At 42.8% G+C, this 17646-nt stretch overlaps 1 protein-coding gene across 1 annotated transcript; it reads right to left on the reverse strand.

The window, feature by feature from the left end:
* Window positions 1-3027: 3027 nt before the first annotated feature.
* On the reverse strand, window positions 3028-16871 carry golga2 (golgin A2). The gene is made up of 26 exons (XM_079179061.1): window positions 16797-16871; window positions 14279-14416; window positions 13924-13970; window positions 13571-13634; window positions 12835-12891; window positions 12287-12367; window positions 11779-11817; window positions 11607-11669; window positions 11198-11291; window positions 10984-11090; window positions 10745-10803; window positions 10425-10566; window positions 10140-10229; window positions 9758-9865; window positions 9567-9654; window positions 9320-9462; window positions 8975-9193; window positions 8742-8855; window positions 8366-8590; window positions 7946-8045; window positions 7744-7835; window positions 7183-7441; window positions 6884-7045; window positions 6674-6780; window positions 6371-6542; window positions 3028-6262 (listed from the first exon to the last, which is right to left on the reverse strand). Exons 2-26 carry the CDS (start codon window positions 14402-14404, stop codon window positions 5994-5996), a joined length of 3027 nt encoding a protein of 1008 aa, XP_079035187.1. The 5' UTR covers window positions 14405-14416; window positions 16797-16871; the 3' UTR covers window positions 3028-5993.
* Between the last annotated feature and the right edge of the window lie 775 nt (window positions 16872-17646).

Genomic DNA, 17646 nt, shown 5'->3' on the forward strand with positions numbered 1-17646 from the left:
ATGTGCATGCACACTGCTTTCATAAATACACACACATATATATATACAGCATAATTATATACACGCAAATACATACAGAATGTGTGTTCCTGCTGTTACACCTAACATGTGAGCAAACTAAGCATGACACTTTGCCTGAGTATTACATTATACTCCAGCCTTTTTGGTGTGTATTCTGGCTGCTGACTGACTTATATTATCTTTTGTTTGTTTCTTTGATGTCTTTTTTTTTTTTTTTTTTCTGATTTCCTCACGAAAATGTTTGTGTCACTAACTCACCTTGTACTGCCGGTCATGTGTGAAGAAAACTGTTTTTTAGTCAAACGTCTTCAGAGCAGAGTTTAAAAAAGAAACGATACTTTTGGATAAAATGACACTGAACAGCAAAACAATATCAGAATGTCCACAACAAATTCTGCAGTTCAGTGATTTTGGTGACAATACATGTTTTTACGACACTTTGTAAAAAAAACTTTCTAGTCGTGTGGGAAAAATGCGTATTTTCCTCACAGCATTTCAGGCTACAAGGTGAAGAAGAAACCCCTTCAATCCTCCGTTTTAGCTCCTTTAAAACAGTTTTTCACACATCAACTATGAAACAGACTGCACCAGGGAGGAGGGCTCTAACGAAATGAGGGGGGGAGAGGACCACATACAGACTCCTCCTCGCCCTCATATGCCTGAACACACATGAGATGCTGCTCTTCATTCTTTTTTTTCCCCACCCTCCTCCTCCTCCTCTTCTTTCTCCTCTTGCACTAGGACTGCCGCAATACATCTTGGGGGACCTGTTGCAAAGGCCTCACTGTCACTAAATTCAACTGTTTCATAACTTTATTGTGTAATTGAATCAGTGGACAACCAAACAGTTCACTTTGTCAAAAACCACCTCTCAAAAACGCTGTTGTCTGTGCTTCCACAGAACCTATGCAACAAAGAAAATGGTTTCCCAATCTTTTTATTTTCTTTTGGCTTAAAGAGGCGCCTCCCATGCCACTTTCCTCTCCTCTTAAAAAAAAAAAACTTTGTCACTGTGCTATCTTATCGAGGCGGGATCTAAATAGAAAGTGCAATATATAGACTATCCTTCTGCAGACAGCTGCATGACACCAGTCACACAAGAATCGGAGCACATGTTTCACTGAGAGGAAGGGAATATGTGGCCTGGGTTGCACCCTCAGACTGTTAGATACCCCCTCATACGTCTTAATTATTCAGAGGGGATGAGGTCCTTCATGGGAAAGTGTGTTCCTCAGTCCGCTTTCTACTTCATTATGCATCAAATCCTCTGATGTACTGACAGGAAAACCTTCAGCATTTCATCCAGGTTTATGATCTGCCATTTATTTTTGTTCCTCTTTTCTTTTCTTCCTTCTCTCAGTGGTCACGGGGGTGAGTGAGAACATGAAAACAGCCACAGTCTATGCATAAAACTTATCAAAACGCTCCTGTTGCACCCTCACACTGCTGTCTTGAGAGCCTCATCATCTGTTCACCCCGTCAGTGTGTTGTGTTTTGACCCCAAACTAAAATCCCCAACTCACCATCCACAAAAGCCCGTCTCTGCACCTCAACCGATGTCATTTTAGCCATTTAGAAACCACTTCTGTGACCCCTTGTACATCTGAATTCTCCACAACTGCAACGCAAATACGACAAAGCATATTCTACCTATTATTTTAAAGTAAAACGTTTATTATGGACATATCTTAATGTGTTATAATGTATAAGTGTGGTGCCTCTTATGGGACTTGTACTTCTACTGTCTAGAGACTTTAGTCTGCTGAATATTTAAATTATTAAATAAATGAGTATGTGTATAAGGAAACATTTGGAAAAACGTATAAAAATGTGTAACGCGGTGATGTATGTGGACATTGGCAGGTTGTTTGATACTTTAGCTGGTAGCAGAGGGTTTGTTCTCATTTCTCTCTGTGTGTAAAAGAGCAGAACGGGACTGTGTGACTGTGTGAACTCCTGCAGCAACCAGGTCCTGCGTCTTGTTTAAAGTGCTGTGGAGGGAACGATGACTTTATCTTGCAGAACTGCTGTGCTTGGTCAACACATTAAAAACCTCAGTGTACTAAATGAAGTGTTCCCCGTTGTCTTCTTCTTCTTCGTGGTGGTAAACAACATATTACAGAAGAGCCTACAGACGACTGATACCGAAGACATTTTTCTAGATTTTAGACGTTAATATCTCCACAGTGGCAGAACGGATTTTTAGTCCATCTCCGTTCATTCGTCAGCACTAAACTAACTACAGCTGAGGTTGATAGGACTGTAATTCTTTTTGTAAGTTCTAAACCAAAGTTATGCTATGAAATGCACAGTGGAACAAAGGCATGTGGAATATGTGTAGAGCTGAAAGAATCAATTATGTTCAGCTTCTCAAATGCAAATATTTGCTTTTCTTTTCTTTACTTTGGATCATCAGAAAGAACAAATCGTTTGATTTATCAACTCGATCTTTGGAAAATTGTGGGTTTTTACACAAACTTTCTGATATTTATTAGATCAAACGATTCAATTAAAAAAAAAAAAAAAACAGCAAATGAATCAATAATGAAAATATCTAAAACATCTAATGGAAAGTAATTCAGCCATAAAAGGACTTGTTAAGAGTATGAATATGTGAAAGATAAAACTTTTTCACAATGTTTCCATCTAGAATATGAGTTTGAAATCCAAATCTACCAAACTAATAAGAAAATGTTTGTTAATATGGAGGATGGTTTATAAGTTGTACATCCTAAATGCAAGTTTCTCTGCATCTTTGGTATTTAGGTGAACACAGGTGAGCTAAGGAACAGGCCTTTTGTCACAGTGAAAAAGACAACGGTGTAAATAAACGATGTCTGACCTCCATTAAGCTGCTCCCATTGCTTTGTATTTTGTCTCACCGTCACATGGAGCCATCGTTAATGTTATTAGCAACACGTGTGCTTTTCCTACTGAGACCAGTCAAACCTGCTGCATCTCTGCTCTGTTCGGATCAAAGTAATGAAGAAATGGAGACACAATGTGTTCAAGTTGCTCAATCAGTTTTAATCAGGAGAAGGGGAGAAAATATTACTCGAGGAAAAACAACAAATCAGAAAGCTTCTGTCAGAAGCAGCCCTCGAACAAATCAGTTCTCTGAAGGATCCTTCATTTCCATCCAAAAGTGACGTCTATTTTACAATAAAACTGATTAGTTGAGATACTAACGTATTCCAAATAAATAGAATAATTTCTCTTTTTTTTTTTAAGTCAATCTTTGTATTAAATCACAGCCAGTCAGTAACCGCCAACGACACACACACGGTCCACACTGCCATTAAACATGGCAGAGCAGCTTTCCCCCCCCACACACACCAGGCATAATGAATATACAATATGTTACACAGTTACAGTATATACACCAGCTTCACTTCTACAGTAAAGACAATAAATGCTTTCTCATTGCTATTTCTTTCATCACGCAGAACATATTTAACAGTGAATCAGAGAGTGTGGGAAGTCATTCTATCCACATCGACTTAAATGTTATTTTACAAGCCCCGAAACCACACGGAAAAGGATTTGATTGGATATTCAACTCTTGGTCTAACCCAAAAACAAAACAAAAAATGAAGGAAGAAAAATAAATCTTAATTTTGTGGCATTTTTCCAAAAGGAAAACCCAAAAGAGAGAATGCTAAGAAGCGAGGAATATTTTAAATCAAGAATGATTAAAGTAAAATGTATTCAAACCTCCCCGTGTTACTAACAAAGTGTTGTGGCTGCACTGTTTACATACATACGGCCTCCACATATTACATTTTCCTTTAAAACACCAGAATGTGCACTCATGCGTTCTGCCCCGTTGCATTTAGTGATAAATATCAAGTGTGCTATTTAACAAGTGAACAAATGTGTCCTCCGCCTCAAAGTAAACACAACAGAGAGGATCTTAAAATCCAAAGACATCCAAATGAGGTTAAAATACCTCAAAAAATAAATCAGTCACTGGGAGTTTGGTATGACCCGCATGTCCTTGCATATTAAAATCATGGGAAGACTCTTTAAAACCAGAGGCCTCTGTCGTGATTTCATCTGAAATGAACCATAAAGGAGCTGCGATAGCGTAGCTCGTGGCTGCTAGTTGCAAAGGGAAAAAGGCTCTACAGTGAAGCCGTCAATCAATCCGCCAATCTACATTTGTGAATATGAGCATCTCTCCCTTCAAGCTAAGAGTCTTAAGTTGAAGAATGTTGGGATCTCACCTAATTTCTTGAGATTTACTCAAGTGCTGCCAATACGAGAGTAAATAATAAACAAGAGTTGTTCATCTTCTCAAATTGTGACTGGTCCCATACCGTTGGGATTTCACCTTCTATTCATATTTACAATTCATCCTCCGAGTGCAACACTGCGCACACACTCACACACTCAATTAAATAAGTTAGCTTCAACTGGAACCCTCAGCTTAAGACCGGGGCTTCATAGGATTCCCCCTTCTCCTCCACAGAGATCAGTGAGCCAGCTAAGGGGCCGAACGAGAGGCTTCGTACAAGTTTTAGTGCAATCATACTTATATAATCTGATCGAGATCTACAAAAAGTACAACAGATGCGACTTCGGCCCGAAGAGGAAACGGTTTGGATCTCTCTCACACACACACACACACACACACACACGTAAACTCACACAGTCCAGTCGTAAAGGATGTGCATTAATTCATCTTTGATATGTGGAAACCTACGCAAACGTAACAGAAAAGAACAGGCTCTTACCGATAGTGTCAGTTATAGTGGACATTTGAGATGAGGCCAGCCAAATGCCTCAGGTTAGAGAGTGTTTGAAGAAGAGCGATGACTCACGAGTGCGTTTTAACACCACACTTCCTGTAACTTCCTCCAGAGTATCTACCCGGCTAATGACAAACACAGAGAAATCACTAATGTGGGAAGCAGCCCAAAGCGCAGCAGCCCAAGCTCTTATCATTTATCAGAATTACACTCTGAAAATAATGCCTTAATAACTTTGACTAAAATAGGTTTTCATGGGATCTATAAATTGCATCTATCCCCTCAAGGACTTTAGAAACCACCTTTTCATAACGGCGGTGACTCCGCTCAGTCTAACAGGATGTTTGACATCACAACACAGTCGTGTCACATATATTAACGTTTCACATTGTAGAAAAATGAGACTTATTTTCAGTGTTTGGAGGAAAAAGACAAAAAGGATATTTTAGGAAACAGTACCAATCTACAACACCTGCCTCTGTCTCCCTGAATCTTATCACGTAACTCGCTAACTCTCCACTGTGAAACGGCGCAGCGCCTACAGTTCAAAGGAGAGTACGTGCACTCAAGTTTCTCTCTCCGACTTAAACTTACATCGTCACTCTGCACCTCTGCACCTCTTCTCCTCGTGCGCCCATTCGCCTTTCGTCCCTTCTCCTCACTTTACACAAACATACGGGTAGATATTCGGGTTATTACATTCAAACGCGATGCTCTTATTTGGCATTTGTACAGTGAATTGTGTAAAAACTGAGATTTTGCAGCTCTTGTAGTAATGTATCAGCAAGGGTTCAGAATATATATATGACCCCTTTATTGCACTTATGTGTAAAATGGGAGACGAGTGATTAAAAATGGAGGCATGGAGAATAATCAGATTGCGCTAAGAAATACTGGTTCTCTCTCTCATAAACAAAGAACCCCATCAAACAAACAAAAAAGAGATAATACACTCGTTTTAACTATGCACACATGTCTGTGTGCAAACACAGAGCAGAGGGGACGGGGGACGGGGGGGGTTAAATGTAACTGAGTCAAAGACATTCAGATAACTGTGACTAGTGTTGCAGGGTGTCATATTTCTTGAAAAGTGTATGAGAATATGAACCAACAAGCTACAAACACGGTATACTGTGGTGTTTAATATTCCCCAGGCTTCAGGACATGTCCACTATCTCATATACATACACACTGGACGACACGCCCAGCCGCAGTCACGCCTCACACCACCAGGATCTTGACTTCGTCCTGTTCGTCAGGCCGGTAGAAGAAGGGGATGCAGGGGTTCTCCCCGAGGAACGGGGGCGATCTCAGTGCTCCCTGGGGGTTCTGGATCTCCTGGAGCAGCTGCATGATCTGCTGGGCGGTGCCGTCCTCGTTGGGCCCCGGGGGCTTGGAGTCACTCTGGGCTGACCCGCTCGACAGCGCCTGTGACGAGGGGGCTTCCAGGCCTGTGGTGGGCTCTGACAAAGGAATGATCTCCATATCTTCTGCAGCAGAGCGAGAGGAAGAGCAGCATGGTGAAGTTATATTGAATATGAAAAAGACACAATTTAAAAAAAAAAGACACAAGTGGCATTTTTACTGGTTGTGCTTACCTGCTCCGCTGACAGCGTTGAGATGTGCGTGTGTGTGGTGATCCTCCCCGACAGGAAGCAGGTCGGGGTTCACCGTGCCTGCGCCGGCTATAGCTCCGGTGTAGCGGCTGTACCAGTCGTTCCTCTCGGCCACCAGCCTCATCACCAGGTCCTGCAGCTCCGACAGCTTCGCCTAATGGGCCGACGGAGAAACAACGACGGAAAACTGAGCAAAAACATGCATCACGACAAACATCGTATGGAAGTACAATGGACTGCGTTGAGGGTTATTTTCCTAACAAAGAAAAAGTTGCTATGCAGTACTTTCATCTCCTCCTTGTCCTGGGCCAGCATGCTGATGTACTGCTCCTTCTCCTGGTGTTTCTGCTTCATAATGGCCCGCTGACTCTGGTACAGAGCTATGTACTCCCCTGGAAGACAGACGGAGAATGTACCGTGTTGTAAATTAGTACAGCGATGAAGACGACAATGATGAACTACAACAACAACAACAACAACATCCCACTGTCTCACCTATAGTGTCGGTCTCTCCAGATAGCTGGATGCAGCGGTGCTCCAGCTCCTCCACCCTCTCCTTCAGGTCGGCTTTCTCCCTCATGAGGGAGGAGAAACGCTGCTGAAGCTTCTCCATGGCAGCTTGCAGAGCCTGATGAACTTCCACCGGTACTCCTCCTTCTGGGAAGAGGATAGTATACAGCGGATTAGGATAATGCACCCAAGATACTTTTTATCTAAGGACACGTATTCTTGGCCTTTTCATTGTAAGAACATTTGCACGCTTACAAACAAACAGACCATCTGGCCTTCCTCACCTGAATGCTCGTGACTGTGTTCACAGTGACCATGTTGGCCCTCAGTGTGATCGTGATCGTGATCGTGCTCGTGATCGTGCTCATGCTCGTGATGGGGGTCATAACCGGGTGTGTAGCTGTGGTGTTGGTGCTCCAGACTGAGGGCCAGAGCGGCCTGGTGCCTGGCTGCCATGTGGAGCCTGTGTTCCTCCTCCAGCTGCCTTCTGGCCTCGTCCCTCTCCGCCTCCAGCTGAGCCAAAGCTCCACGGATAAACTCCTCCTGTCGGGGGAGAAAGGGTGGGTGTTGAGGACGGCGCAAGGGAGCGGCTCAATAAGAAGAAAGAAAGCTTTGGCCTCATATGTACTGACATCATTGAGGTATCAAGGTGACTTCTGTATTTGTTTTTTTCTGGATCAAAATGATAAATAAATTATTCAAACTGGCATGGCACCAGATGTATCATGCAAGTGTCAACTTCAAACTTGATTGAGGCTTTCATAAAGTGTAATAAAGCACAGGAAATCCATTTAGAATATCTTCACAAGTAGTTTTTTGTGAAGAACATTCATCACCATCCTCACCATCTCCTTCTGGCTCTCAAAGTCTTCTGGGATAACTATGGCGGAGGATTTCTCCGGGCTCTCTTGCAGCGACTGGCTCTCCACTCCATCGCCTAAGTGACATAGTGACAGAGTGAGAGGGTGAGAGGAATTAAATCTGAAAAAGCTCCAACAATGGCAGTAGAAGACAAAGGCCAACATACCAGTAAGAAACGAACCTTACCTTGGTCTCTGGATGATGAGACAAGAGTTGAGCTGTTGAGCAGCTCCTTCACCTCAGCCTTCAGGTGCTCGTTGTCTTTGACTAACATTTCCAAATGCTCCTGTAGGGGGAGACAGAGAGTCATTCAAAACAAACTTCGGCTACATCCACACTAATACGTTTCCGTTTAAAACCGGGGTTTTAAAAAGAAAACGATCTACGTCCACTCAGGCATTTCAGCATCGTTTTCGTAATGATTTCCGTCCATACGAGCACGCCTGAAAACGAATATCACATGACAATTCACGTACACTGGGCTTGCGGGTGCCGGTGTAAACAACCTTACTCCAGACCTTTTAAAGCATACTCAACATATATTTCAGAGTCCTTAATTCATCGCCAATGGTCACGAGAACGTGGCCTTCTTCTTGAAATACACACCTGCGCTTGCTTGAGCTGATTGTGACTGATCTCCAGTTGCACACGGCCCTGGCTTTCATCGTGCTGCAGCCGGTCCATGAGCTGGATCTGCTGCAGGTAGTGGTGGTTGATCTGTTCCCTCTCTGAGGCCAGGGTCTGGTAGCCCGCAGAGTATTGCTGCAGGTGGGCCACGACCTGGTCCCTCTGCTCTATCAGACCCTGCGTGTCCCTACTTTTCAGTTCCAGCTAGTGCAAAGGGAACAAAGAGGAACATGAATACTTCTATTGCGTTAATGCACTTGTATGTGTATGGCAGACAACAAATAAGAAAAAGTAACATGAAAACCCACCAGCAGAATTGGGTTTGTCATTGATAGAGTTATGTGTTCAGCCGTACCTGCTCCTTGACGTCGTGCAGCTCCTCTTGCAGTTCACCCATTCTGCGAGCCAGCTCCTTTTTCACATGTTGCTCTGACTGGATGGCAGTAGTCAGCTCCATGTTCTCATTCGTCTGTACAAAGAAAAGGAGTCACCCTCTGAGCTAATACTTGCTATGAATGCACTTTTACTAATATGTGAAACCTTTGTCAAGTTATTGTTACAGATGGACAGCTAGATTTCCAGCCTCACCAGTTTGACAAAACCGTTCTGCAGCTCAGCCAGCTGGTCCTTCAGAGTCCGGTTCTGGGTGAGAGCACGGCTAATGGTGGCCTTGTCTGACTGAACATCCTCCAACATGCGCCGGCGGTCGTCTCCCTCCTCGACTTGTCTCTCCACCTGCCGCTCCATCTCCCCCAGACGCGACTCCTGCTCTACACACATGCGGCTCAGCTGCTCGTTATCTCGTAGCTGAGGGGAATATTAGAGGCCGATTAAAGAAACTTTCCTCAGAAAAAAATTCTATAGCAATCAAATACATTAACTACACATTAGCTGAAACAGGACTGCTCAAGCATGTGTGAATGTGATTCGTACCTGTGCGTGGTACTGTGCGATAAGAGCGTCTTTCTCCTGATGTAGGGTGTTGAGGGCCTCCTGCAGAGCCACCTCACTCTCTGATGGCCCCGAGGACTGAGGCTCTGCGTTATCCAGGGCCTCTCTCTCCTGGGACACCAACACTGGAGGAGGAGGAGAAGGAGGAGGAGGAGGAGAAGACGGGTGACAATTAGCAGGTTTAAGAATTTTGGGAAGGAAGAAGCACTACTATGTGTGAGCCTCGTACCTGCAGCATTTTTTAGCTCTGTGATGCTGGCTTCCAGTTCCTGGACACAGCTAATGTTTCGGTCCCTCTCCTCTGCCACCAAAGACACCTGTGCAGACATCAATTCATCGTTTGTTTAAAACCAAAATAAAAATAAAAAAAACAACATCAGTATTTCTTTATGTCCATGCTGATGTTACTGTATAGCTCACCTGTGTTAGCAGCTGTTCTGTTTTGTCCTTCCATACACGACCCTCCTCCTGGATCTGCTCTGCATAGCAGTCCCTCTCCGTCTGCAGCTGGCCAATCGACTCCATCAGCTACAACAACAACAACATAAAGCAGGGGACGGTGTTAACGAGACAATAATAAAAGGTGGATGACTTCTCGTGGGTCAACAGGAAAGGTACTAGTGGGTAGCTTTAATTCTATACAACTGAATAAAATAACAGTTCATCTGCTTAAGAGCCACAAACTTTAGAATGATATATCAACACACTTTGAACCAACTCAAAACGTTTTAGATGAATATCCACATGTGGCAGTAGCCGGACACACATGCAGATAACGGGAAGACAAAAAAGGTACACAGACCTGGTGATTATGTTCCTCCAGCTGCTGCTTCTCTCCCAGCAGTAACTGGACCTGCTGGTTGGCACTGGTGGGATCTGATTGACTGGAGCACTAGAGTGGGGGGAAAAAAAGGACAAATATTGGAGTGAAATGCAGGTAAAATACATGAAAAAACATCACATATATCTGCATTGTCTGCAAACAAACATTTAGGGCGTGAGATTAAAACGTATCCAATTATTTGTAAGAGGAAGATCAGCATATATGTGATGTACTGTCAAATGTTGTGCCTGAGTCTCAATGCACCTGTTGCAACATGAGGTCAGTTATCTCGAGTCTCTTGCGAAGCTCTTCCACCTCCAGCATCATCGCTCCATTCTCCCGTGTGCTCAGCTTTATCCGCTCCGACAGCTCCGAGTTCTGCTGCTTCGACTCCTCACTCACATTACTGCGAACGCACAGACATGCAGAGGTTGTTCATTTTACCTACTAAGTTTAAACAGGACTTTGGAGAATCGCGTGTGCCATCTGGTTGGGCTGTAAATAATTTGATGGACTCTAAAAACTCTGCTGTGGAAATGTTACGAAATACGTCTCCTGGTGTGTTCTCGGGCAAAGTGGCTTACTTTAGTCTAAACACCTCGAGCCTCAGGCTGTCTCTCTCCTTTTCGAACTCTTTGTTGTGCTGGAGACAAAAAAGGAAAACGGATTAAAAATAACAAACACACATGACACAGACATTTAAAATGTAGAATAGAGGAATATGCTTTTGTATGTGGGTGATTTACAATCACGCAGCTCATTGAGAGTTACTTAAGTCTGTGATATGTTATATACTGTATCTGGATTCTGCAATGTGTGTTACCTTTTCAAACTGCTTCTGCTGTGTTGAGACAGAAGAGAGAGTTCTCTCCAGCTCCGACACTCTCTGCTTTGTTGCCTGCAGACGGTTATTCAACTCCTCTGCTTCACCTACAGACACACACACACACACACACCAAGAAAGACACGCATACAAACTGTCAAAGAAATGTTTTGTTCAAGAGAATGAACGGCCGATTATAAAAACACACACACACCTGCTTTCTGCCGTGCAGCATGTTGTGTGTATTGTAGCGCCGTTTGTAACTCTGATTTCTCCGATACCAGTATACCAATGGTCTGGATGTGAACCTTGGGAGAGGACAGACAAACAACAACAACGTGAGATTAGACAATGTCCCTCATTACATAACAACATTAACTAAATACGAATGTATACAGAGACACTACGTTCAGTCCTTCAGCCTTGCTAGACAGACCACATCATTTATTCTTGCCTGGGTGAGCAATTGGGAGGTTATGATCTCGGATCAGGGTGACACCATGGACTCTGACATTCATACCGATACATTACATGGCAGTACAATGAGGCTTTGACACAGTTTCAGACATTCTAAAAACGCACCATTAGATAAACTCGATGTGAGTGTTTGGGTAAAACGTTACCTGTAGTTGCTCCCGCATGCCTCCCTGCTCTTTTGAAAATCTCTGTTCAAAATCTTTTCGCTCCTGTAGAAAGAAAAAAATACCAAAGCTCATGAATCACCAGAAAGGAAGAGAACATTCAGTAGACTGCATACGTTAAGACAGGAATGAACAGACAGAGAGGAATGTTTACCTTTTGTAGCTGGTCGGAGACCACCTGAGATTGCTGTGCCTGTCGGACCAAAAGGATATACAGATGAGTTTGGGGAACATTTCTTTCATCACCTGCACAACTCTATCTCTAGAAAACAACTATAATTCTGGCACAAAAGCCTTCATCTGACTGCCAGACAGGACAAAGTAATGACATGATAAACCTGTTCTGTTATCTACGTTATGCTAACCTTTTAGCTGTATTTGAAGCTTTGAGCTTATTACTGTTAGTGTGCTACAATAAGGCACCTACCATCAGGTTATGACAACTCTGACCAAAGTGTGCCCATATTGTTCATTATGCAAAGCGAAAGATAAATTAAAAAAACATGTAATTCATGCATGACTTCTTCCTGTGTGTGGTTACTCAAGATGACATGCAGAATGCATATAGTGCATGCACTGATGTGGCAATTGTGGAATGGCAAACAAAATACCACCCACACACACGCCTGCACACGCACACACACACACAAACAGCTTCTTACCAGCTGGTCTAGCTTGGTATTTAACTGAGAGTTTGTTAGCTTGCTGGATTCCAGGGCGGCTGCCAGCTCCTGGTTCCGACCCTATCACGTGCAAACATGCATCCGGGAAAGGAGAAAGAAAAACACAAGAGAAGGATAAGGTGCAGTGGCAAACGTCAAACAAAGAGGAAAAACATTCTGATGTGAAATATTAACATGGAGGCAAACAACAGCACCTTTACAAATGGAGTAAAATGTGAAATTAAGTAAAATATACCACGATATAGATAATGTTTAACAGAAAGACCACTTAACACGTATAAACTGCCATTATTATTGAAGAGTTGTGTTACTTTGTGCTAGTTTCTTCTTTTTCAGGCTTCTAATCTGGCAAACATCAACACATCAATCATCCACCTCCATTGATCACATCACATTATGATGAATTTGAGCTCAAGGCTCACTTGGTGAATTTAATAGTATTAACATACTGTTGGAACTTGGCCATGACTCGACTGGCTTCTAACTTGTGTTTTCTGTTTATAAATAATATTAGCTTTCGATCTTACCTCCATCTCTCTCTCACCAACAGGTGGACTGTCCCCATTCACATATGCAGCAGATGACTAGAATGACACAGACAAGCACATTAATGCACTTTCAACACAAATTTTTAAAAGGAAATACAGTATATGACCCGTCTGTATGAGCTTAAAGCTGAAATGTACTGGATGCATTGCAGATGGGCAATCGGTTTAGTCAGCAGTTATAACACCTGCATTTCAAACCAAGTGGGGCAATGACACCGTAACATATTATTTCTTAAATGTACTTAAAACAGTGTGCTTATTATGTTTACGAAATACCCACTACTAAACCAGTGTTATACGTGTCTATACTCATCTTATTAATCCTTTCACTCAGCAGATAAAAGGTCACTGTAACTGTGTCTCTTTGTGAGTTTCTGCTGACTATGCAAAACTAAACCAAACCAAGTTCAGAGGAAATGCATAAAGCTGGTGCTGCTGTTGATGCAGCCAGCGTGCTTGAGGCGATTGGGGACAACTGGTAGATCTGAAAATGCCTCCAGTACATTCCTGCTAAGAATAGACGCAACACACCCTAATGAAAGTACAAATTAGTGATGGTGTTTTACGGTAAAACACTGTATGACAAAGAAGTGTGTGTGTGTGTGTGTGTGTGTGTGTGTGTGTGTGAGAGAGAGAGTGTGAGTGAGTGAGTGACAGAGAGAGATTGAGAGAGACAGACAGAGAGCGAGAGACATTAGCGGTCCTAGAATTGTACCTCAGAGACGAGGCCGTTCAGTTGCTGCGAGAGCTGTCTCAGGCTCTCTGTGGAAGACAGCGGTCTGCAGGATAACAGACATAAATAATCAATCACACACATTAACCATGTAGTCTACTACGTGGCAATAGTAATCAATGGCTAGAGCAGTGGCATATATTGCCTCAATAGCGTTGCTTATTATGCCTAATATTGAATAAGCTGTTTTCAAAGGTTTTACCAGCCCTTAGTTGCAATAAATCTAAATGGCCATATATACCCAGTCCGTTTACATTAATATGTAACCTCTGTTTTGTATATGGTGTGTGTTTCAATAACAAGGACACAAGGCAGTGAGGAATCAGGAAACCCACCTATTGTCTTCTGTTAAACTCTCGTTGCCGTTGGTATCGGGATAGTCCTGCAGAAAGAGAGGAAAATCAAAAGAGGAAAATAGAGTCAGAGGTAGAAAGACAAACAGGCAGAGAAGGAAAACTGAAAAAAAAACTGTGGTACAATTTGATTAAAATAATTAGCGTGATGACAAAGCACACCCCAAACAAAGAGGGGATCGGTTGTTTTTATCACTCGTATACCAGTAATAATACAGCAACTGGCTTTTTAGAGCCATTCTGCTTTGGCATATAATCTTAGACGTGAAGGACATACAGCAGTAAGAATGAGAAGGCAAAGAGGGAGAAAATGACAGAAAGAGAGACACACACACACCTGGAGGTCAGTGTTGTGACCAACAGACTCAGGGTTAGTAGCGGCGTTAGAGCTAGCGAGGTTAGACACGGGCTCGCCCTGTGGGTCCTCCAGCAACTGGGGAGCTGAAGACCCGATGGCCTCCATGTCAGCAAATGCCTGAGGTGACACATACACAGAAAACGCACACACTGGTTTAATGGCAAGAACAAGAGCAGTTATGATGGGAAAACTACAGAAAGACCACAATGATGTCTCAAACAAGGAAAGGAAAACACTTTATTACTGTACTGAATCTTCAGTTGATCCAATTATGTCATTTATATGTGCAGATTAATGCACGGTTGTCCACAGACTAAGAGGAAATAAGAGCGTATTAAGAAAAGGGAGGGCCTCTGATGGTGTCTATATCTGTGGTAGACAGAGCACTTATAGCAGGCTCTGTTACTTATGGGGACAGCTGGAGCAAGAAAGCTGTTACACTACGCCCAATTATTTTCCACCACCGTTACCCATGGCCCTCTCTGAAACGTGGAATGAAAGCACGGAAATACTCACGACTATGCTGTATAAAGAACATTGAATTGAATGACAAATTAAATAACCCATCTCTTTTACACGAATGCAAGCAAGACATCTGTAGTAATGCACCAAATCAGGCAGTGAACAAACAAAGTTAGCAATGAGAGTCGAAAGGTAAAACGCACACATTTCTTATTTTCCCAGAAGCATGCCTGCTTTATGCACAAAGACGCAGATAACACAGCCATGCAACTACTGAGACACTCGTACACTCTGCATACTTCTACATAAAAACAATCACCAACAACATTAGAATAAACTCTGAACTATTAATGCACTCTCTCGACAGGGATTTAAAAAGTACCGATGCAAGAATTTGCACTCAAACCCAGTTCCTTGCTTTCTAGTCTGTGTGGCAGAAAAAAAAGAAAAACGTGCACTTGAGGTAAGAATGTGGATGCAAGACACACAACGCAACATGAGAAGCAGCTATTTACAGCAGAAGGATGCAGAGAGAGAAAGAAAAGGTAGGACGAAAAAACAAAGACAGGAAAGAGAGAGAGAGACAGAGGCTCACCTGACTGTTGCCATAAGGAGGCAGGACTACTCCATTGCTTTGACTAAGTGCTTTCAGAATACAGTCAAACTTCAGGAAAGAGGAAACAAGGGTGGAAAATGAAAGAGATGTGAAAGGGGAGAGAGAACGATTTAGAAAAGGCAAAGAGAAGCAGCGGCTACAACAAGTGACTACCAGGGTGTGTAATAAGGAGGCTAGTATGCCCGGCCCAAGAGGTCAGCAAAGATTACCTGCATCAGAATAAAAAGTAAATGACTAATACAAATAAAACCTTAATCTGAATAAGAATGCAGGGGCAGCGCAGCATTTCTCCAGCTTCCTCTACAATCAGCTCTAACACACTTAAGAAGTGGCCACACATAACTTGAGCCAAGTCAATCATTGGGAATCTTAATAACATAAATTATCATCATCATCAATGGTTATTGCCAGCATCCGTTATCCAGCTTCAGACTACGTGAGTCTATTCAGTCTTTAACAACCAAAATCAAACATAAATGCATCAGAACAAGCAAGTTGTAACTAGCCCGGACTCCAACCAGGCTTAGAAAACGACTGACCGACATGGTCAGAGGAAAACTGACCTGAACCACAGTCAGCCTCTGTGTGTGAAAGCTCTGTGCTGGAGTCACATGACCTCTCAATTTGTTTATAGGAGCTTTAAAGACAGACCACACAGAAGCAGAGGGTGCTTCATCTTTATATGTAATAGTAGTGACAAGCAGCAAATAATCACATAAAACGAACTATGTTTTTTAATTGAGATAAGTCTTAAGTGTCCCTTAATAAGAGCAGCATACAGGATTAAACAAGAAGCTATTAATAGAAAGAGACTAGAGATGAGGCTACTAGTCAGGATGGCAACACTTTAAAGCACATCAAATGGAAGTAATGTAAATGTGTTTTTTTACAACATATCTTTTCAAAAGAGCCCTATGAAATAAGGTTGATTTTACACACAAACCAATGTGCAAAACTGATGGTCAGCTTACAAAAAGAATTACTCAAAATGCATACTTTCTGCATGTTTCTGGAAATTTGAGGAAATATCTCTGCAATGGCCACTGTTTATGGGGCTAAAACTACCTCCGTCTCTTGTCCAGTGTGCTTCTCTTTCTTTATTTATTTTGACCCCGTCATCTGGCAAGCAGAAGTGTCAATACTGCTACCGTGTTCTTGGCACTGCGTGTGTTTGATAGCGATGCAGGAAAGCATTCGCAAACTTGATAGTATATCAGCCGTTTCATTTCAAGCGGCAACATATTTTGTGATCGATAACCAAGCAGGCCACTACAAATCATTAGGAAAATCAATTCTGTACACTTGATTTGAGAAATCAGACAACACACACACACACACATAAAGAGAAGTTGTTATTTGACCAACAAAGGCAGAATTAATCAGGTAAACATACGGAAAGACAGCCTGGGACCGACTTACATTGTCTGGAGAGTTTCTGTCTGATGAAGGTGCATCGTGTTGGCTCAGTCCCTTCAGCTTCCTCTTCTTCTTGGCCCCTGCTCCTCCTCCTCCTCCTCCTCCTCCTCCTCCTCCTCCTCCTCCTCCTCCTCCACCTCCTCCACCACCTCCTCCTCCTCCTCCCACACTAACAGGGGAGCTCTTCTGCTGAAACTCCTTCAGCTGAGCAGCACATAAGAAAAGGAAACAACAGATGTGAAAGACGTGCAGCAAAATCTCCTCAGCTGCCTTTTTAAACAAGATTACACTTTATCACCTCTCCTCACAGATATTGCAGTAGGCCCAATTGTCCCCTGACTTTCAACCTACTGAGACATTGACCATAACAAGTAATCTGATGATCCGAGATGCAGCAGGGATGGACTGCTCCCTACTCTGCTCCCAACTAGTCAAAGATCCGGTTTCTATTGTAGAGTGAACTGCATATAGCCACAGCCGACACGTTATTGACTGTCACTTTTGACTTACTTGTTCAACGACTTGCTAAACCAAACAAGATGAAGTTGATAACTCGCAGCAAACTGTGGGGTTGAATCACAGCGAAATGCAAATGTGTTATCACCACGATAACTCGTCCACGAACATTGTAGGGCAGCAAAGTGTGCAGACTAGTCATTTCTTGATGCTAACATTTCACAGCTGATAACACAATCTTTCTGACTAGCCTGACACACCTAGCTAAAGCACACAGCACGACGGGGAAGAGGGGTGTCAGCTGTCAAAACAGTGCCCGTCATTCTATCCTTACTGTGCTTCAATGCTAGCTCAGCGTTTGTATTAAAATTGCTATTTGTTGACCATTCCCTTATAT

The sequence above is a fragment of the Pholis gunnellus genome, assembly GCF_910591455.1.
Source record: "Pholis gunnellus genome assembly, chromosome: 18".
Lineage (NCBI taxonomy): Eukaryota > Metazoa > Chordata > Actinopteri > Perciformes > Pholidae > Pholis > Pholis gunnellus.

Coding starts and splice junctions, on each gene's coding strand:
- golga2 (XM_079179061.1), bottom strand. CDS start 14,404: ATGGAGGCCATCGGGTCTTCAGCTCCCCAGTTGCTGGAGGACCCACAG. Junction 12,892..13,570: donor TGAACGGCCTCGTCTCTGAG/GTACAATTCTAG, acceptor GTGTCATTCTAG/TCATCTGCTGCATATGTGAA. Junction 8,591..8,741: donor TGCACGACGTCAAGGAGCAG/GTACGGCTGAAC, acceptor CCTTTGCACTAG/CTGGAACTGAAAAGTAGGGA.